Source organism: Lissotriton helveticus, chromosome 1_1, assembly GCF_964261635.1.
Source record: "Lissotriton helveticus chromosome 1_1, aLisHel1.1, whole genome shotgun sequence".
Lineage (NCBI taxonomy): Eukaryota > Metazoa > Chordata > Amphibia > Caudata > Salamandridae > Lissotriton > Lissotriton helveticus.
Window position 1 is genome coordinate 911,996,855 of NC_136057.1, and position 6,000 is coordinate 912,002,854.

A 6,000-nucleotide genomic window follows, 5' to 3' on the forward strand; every position below is an offset into this window, starting at 1 on the left:
CTCTTACGTGCAAAACCCTTGTGCCACCATGGATGCGATTTAGATACGCCGCACATTGGTGCAAGGATTGACTGATGCCTCAGAAATTCTGATGCATCTGTTCGCGCAAAAGTCACGCATTGCTGGAGTTGTGTCGCAAGCACGACACAACTCCAGCAATGCATGGGGAGGCCTATACTTCTTGTGCTGCATCACTCCTTACGCCTGCTCCAAGCAGGCATAAGGTTTTGATGCAGTGGCGTCCTAGAAGTGGTATAGTGAAATGTTATAGATTTCACTGCGTCAGTTTTACGAGGCTTTCACGCGCTGCTGAGTCACAAAACGTGATGCAACGGCAGCGCAAGCTGCGCAAAAGTGATGCAAGGGGCTTGTAAATGTGCCCTGTTGTGTTTTAAGTGCTCGTAAAAATCCGCACATATCTCTCTCTCTCTGTCCACTGCCCCTGAAACCCCCTCATGTTCTGCTTATCATATGTGTTCTTTTAACAAGAACCGAGCGTGATTGTGGCAAATCTAAAGTTAACCACCCCCGCCTTATTGACCAAGCTTTGCCCCGGCAAGCATGATTCGCATAGACGGTAGTTTTTGCTAAATTGGTGAAAAATCCAAATTATTAAGAAAATATTGAATACATTCCTATGCATGTCTGCTAATCGAAGCCAGTATGTCTAGAAAGTAAAACGCAGTAACTATAGCAAACTAATAACACATTATCATTGTTTATTCTTTTACAAAGTGCAGCAGTGACTAGGGTTAATTGAAGGGCACTTTCCTAACAAAAAAAAGAGGTGCACAAGCATTCAGTGCAGGACAAATCCAGGTCTGGGCACCTTTACAAAACATGATATTACAAAGAAAGGAACACCGGGTGGGAGAGAGGACGAGGCGTGCAAATTAGTGCATTAGTGTTTCACTTAGTAAACTGGCGGCAGCGTCCTGTGTGCAAGAACGAAGCAAGTCTGGTCAGCAGCAGGAGTCAGTCGGTGCAAAGTGCTGAGTCACTGACTGACCAGTCTTCATTCCTCGTCAGCTGAATTCACGCTCCTCTGTGGCCTTCCTTTGCATACCTAGGTCTCTTCTGTCCTTCGGAGTATCCAGCAGAATATGCGCTGGTCCGTGATTCCGCCATCTTCATCCAGTCAGTCATCTTGTGCAATGCAGACTGGAAACCCCCATTGTGGCCGGATATAGTAAGGGTGCAGAGTCATAGGAAAAAATACATCTGTACAATTTTACTGGTATGGGTGGGGCTTAAGTATCGAACTTTGGAACACAAAGATTGTAAAATAAAACAACTTTTGTACCACACTCCAGAAATGCTCCCCGTGGATCAGCAATGAAGAAGTAACCACCAGTTTCAGTTTTTAAGATATTACTTAGTATTTGTTCCATCGATTGTGCCACGGAACGCAGAAGCCCGCTCCTGACCCCGTAATCTTGACTCAATTAAGGGGAACCCGCCAGTTTATTTTTATGTCCAACCATCTCGGTGATGCTGCTCTAAAGTATTCCTGCAATGAAGTACAAAAGATATTAAGTTATCGCAATAAAGTATTTTGACTGAAGTACAAAACATTCCAATAATATCACTCTACGCCTCAGCTTTAACACAACACTAACCTGCCATGTGGAGGTTAAAAGATACGTTTTGGTGTTATTTACCCTGGCTTACAACCACTAATCTTTAATGTATTCAAGGGCAAATGAATGGTTCTCCAAATAGTCTAAATATGGTTTCGGTGAAATGACAGTTCTGCAGTGAAATGCAACTGCCAAAGGATGACAAGGACCATGTAGGCGTTTCAGCTACATGTGCTTGGAGATTTGAAAAGTATATGCAACCCCACACATTTTTCCTGAACTAAACTGAAAACTATCCTGAGCCAGGCTTCCCAGGTGGGTGTTGTATCAGCACTCTCCCTGTTGAGTCCCCAGGCCGAAGGGAAGCAGGCCAGCAGCTGTCTTCTGTTACATCATGCAGCAAAAACTACCTTGTATTAGGCAGAGCTGAGTAGTTTCTGATCAAACATGGTCAAAGAAGGACTTCAGTTCATTTCTGTTAAAACTTTATCTGTTATGTAACTATTCATCTATTTGCAACTTGAGAAACACAATAATAAGTAAAGAATTATTCAGCTAAAATCGAATTCGGTTTTAATCTGTTCCCACCACCTAAAACCACTCAAAAAGGCTTCAACGTTTGACATTCTTGACTGTGTGGTAAAACAGATTGACACACACCCTTACCCATATGCTGCTAATTTCTGACACAGAGGTTAACACTTTAAAACCTCTCGAATGCATTCAGACATGAGAAGCGTTATTGACAGCAGGGTTTGGGTTGCTATCTGGCCAGGTGATATGGGTAGTTTTAGCTAGAACACAGTTCCATCAAATAGTTATTAGAAGGAGTGAGCAAGGGGGGGGGGGGAGTGGAGTAAGACCTACTGTGGCTTCGCAGCAGCATACTTGTGTTGATGAGTTGTGAAAGAGTTTTTATACACTGTGTGTTCTTTTAGGTTTTTACATTACCAATTTTAAATTGTACTACACAAAGACTTTACGTGTGCATTGACATTGCTGCCTTGAGATGACAAGAAGTGTTATGGACCAAGGTGTTGATGACCGTGAATCAGGACTGTTGATGAGGAGCGTGCACTGGAGGGATGAGGACAGTGAGGAGGCAGTAGAGTGGAGCAGTAGAGTGGAACAGAAGAGGGGAAGCAGATTAGACCAGTAGGAGACACGTATGTATTATAGTGCTCAGAAGAAGCGCAGAAAATACACACAACTATAGGAGGAATTAGCAGGGAAAAATTGAGAGACTGGTAGGAACTTGAATGAAGTGGGTGAAACATAAGGGGAAATGCACATTTGAGACTGTCGCCCGAAGCACTGTGATCCTTTTCAAAATAGACGACAATGACCAACTGCAAGGGGCACCCCATCTCCAGTGCAAGGTACCACCAGTCACTTCTATGTGAGCAAATTCTTCAGTGGTAATTGTGTGCTTCTAACCAAATGTAGACAACAACCAATGCAATACCACAACCTCCGTCAGCGTTACTATACATGTATATCTACTATTATCCTCCAAGCCTGAATCTACTCTTTCATGATGCCTCTTGCAGGCACTGCACACATGACCAAGGGAAGCAGACCTTCACGGTGAGTCGGCCCAGGTGAACAGCAGAAAGACGTGCTAACCAACACCCTTCACAGCCGATCCTACTTTCTTCTAGATCATAAATCTATCAAGAGCCATCCAAGAAGATGTCTAGCTAAGCTGGAGTGAGCTTGTTACAAATCTTGCAGTATCATCAAGTGAAAAAGTATTAGGCGACGCGCTGCCCTGTTGTAAGTCCAAACCAATGACTTTATAGCAGACGATGGAGCTGATCACAGTAGAAACTGCACTTGTGGGTTGTAAAACTGTGGAAGTTATACATGGAAGCCACTCTTGTTCAGGGGGCTATAGAGGAGTCTAGATGACTAGAAACAGCTGACCATGAGCCACAGCCTAGATATGTTTCCATTAATCTGTGAATGAACGAATGAATTCACAGACTAATGCATGGCTTGTTCCACAAATGAACATCACAACACCGAGAGAAAGCATACCTGGAGAGTGGCACACAAGCACTATAAAAAGAGTGGGTTATGGCCAGGCTACAAACATGAACATATTCATCATTCGATTTTTACAAAAAAATTTCATATTGCACAAGGAAAAGAGGATTGGGGTTTCAAATCAAAGCTCTCGGACAAAAAGGCAGCTGCTAGGGTCCGTGTTGCAGATGGAGTTCTTTGCTGACAAACCTTGACCAATCCAAGAGAGGAGAACTGGCGCCAAACTGTTCATGGTTTTAGCAATGTCACTTTAATGGGCGTTTGGAAAATCTGCGCATGTGAGTTCCATGATTGTTGAACATCTGTCGTGGGTCAAACCTGTAACTGCAAAATAAGAGAGCAGTTTATGTATGGCACACATAACATACTGTGGCAACAAACACATGTACAGTGCAGACAGACACCCAAAGCACAGGTCTATAAGCATCTTCTCCTTCAGAGGTGGAACAAACATGGGGAGAAGCACAGACAGACATCACAGGTCATGAATTTTCAATAACCTGGTCACTACATCATTATTTTATAACCGTTCCCTCCCTGCCTTTAGCAACATAACTAATGGTTGCTTCTTGCCACCTTGGGTATCTTCATGAAATTCATAGGAGCTAGAATATCTCCATGTAGGCGTGGTATTTCAGTATGCCCGTGATAGTTGGCTATTTCTTGTAAAGAAATACCTATTTCTTCTTTAAAAAAAAAAAAAGTTCCTTTAAAAAAAAAAAAAAAAAAAAAGTTCCATCTAAAACCGTAACTATTTCATGATCCAAACTATATTTGAAAAGGTTTCCTTTGCAAAAAAACTACTGAGGAAATGCACATAATGCAGACCATTATTTACTTTTAACTTATGCTTCTGACGAGGTCAGATCGTTCAAACCACCACCCACATCATAGCTGATGATGCACTCCATGCGCTGGAGGACCACAAGCATGCCTTCTGGCCCTTCGGGACGTGTTTGTGTATTGTGACTGAATACGCTTCCCAGAAAGGGTTCTGGATATCTTCACCTTCTTCCAGAGCCACAGGCAAAATCGGGCCAAGACACACGCAGAATCCTCTAAACATAAGGATGGAAATGAGGGATATATGAGAATATCCACACACCACTCTCTACCTGGTGCTACGTTACGCAGGGGATCTTAAGTTAGGAGCAAGGTGTATCCTTTATTCAGTATGTAGATTTAACCTAAGTTATCTAAAATATCTATTATCTAGAACCTTTTTTACCCCAAAGCTCATCTCAACAAAATCTCTCAAAACATGCAAAACGGGATCCCTGCTAAATGGCCCCAAAACCGTCCCCTACAATATAATACGAAAGCTGGCTCAGGTGTTGCTATTGCCTTTCTCACAAAAGCCTGAGGATTCATACTAGATTGCAGACCTAAAGCAATGCATCAATTAAACTGTCAAACCAGACAATCTTCCGCTGGACTCCTTGACAAGTTAAAAAACTGAATTCCACAAATGGCCTTCGTATCAGTGATATGTGAAATAGTCACATTCTGTATGACACAGGAGGCACAGTCTTCACTGGACCCCTGTGTCCTACAGAATGTGACTTAATCTCCCCGTGCCGAACAAAAATGAATGTGTCCTTGTGTAAGCAACTGGTGCTCATGTAAAGCGCTCTGATACCCGATACCTTTGGGTCAAGTTTGCGCTATATAAAACTCTGGGGAAAAAAAATATATATATTGCTCCTCATCAACCTCTCAACAGTAAATGGTTTTAATCACGAGAAAGTGCCATATACCATAGTGAAAGTAGAAATGGTTTTATTTTTAGAAAAGTTAAAACTATTCTGACCTACACCACATATTAATTGAAAGGGTGGCCCCAACTCCCAGGTCCACTGTGAGATAGCCACATTATCGATCAAGAACATCTCAATGATTAAGGTCATCTCGTATCAGAGCAGTCAAGGAAACTCTTCAGATTACAGGAATATTAACAAGAAGTTGCTATATACTAGATAATTCAACGGACTGCGTCAATAAACATTTTATAGCTCCTGACTCTCAAGGACAATGCTGACAGATACAATAGACCTAAAGAGCTTGGTTACCTTGGGTCAAAGACGCCTGCTGAGTGGCAGGATGATCCGCAACAGGACTGCAACATCATCAACCTATGATTCATCTTCTCGAGGATTTCCTGGTCAATGGTCTTAGCAATGTTGGTGAGCTGGTGTGGGTCTTCAGTCACATTATAGACTTCCACAAACACCTATAAAAATATTGGAGAAAAAGTGTTATGTGTCGTTTACTAGGAAGGGTTTCAAATACTAATTGCAATTGTTAAAATTATTTTGTTGCAAACCCGCCACTACAACAGAAACACAAATAAACACCTTACCTCTAAAAGGTA

The 6,000-nt window shown here is 42.3% G+C and overlaps 1 protein-coding gene across 2 annotated transcripts in view; it reads right to left on the reverse strand.

Annotated features, from left to right (window-relative positions):
- Nucleotides 1–696: 696 nt before the first annotated feature.
- The window catches only part of GNS (glucosamine (N-acetyl)-6-sulfatase), a 258,138-nt gene continuing 252,834 nt past the window's right edge, over nucleotides 697–6,000 (reverse strand). The window contains exons 13-15 of one of the 2 annotated variants that reach the window (XR_013607146.1): nucleotides 5,699–5,859; nucleotides 3,819–3,953; nucleotides 697–1,510 (exon numbers count right to left, since the gene is read on the reverse strand). Coding sequence is in view for 1 of the 2 variants with exons in the window: in XM_078676222.1 (XP_078532348.1) it covers nucleotides 3,875–3,953; nucleotides 5,699–5,859 (240 nt within the window). In the remaining variant the exon portion in view is untranslated. Of the gene's footprint in view, nucleotides 3,954–5,698; nucleotides 5,860–6,000 lie in introns of both variants that reach the window. The other variant, XM_078676222.1, reaches the window with a different exon arrangement.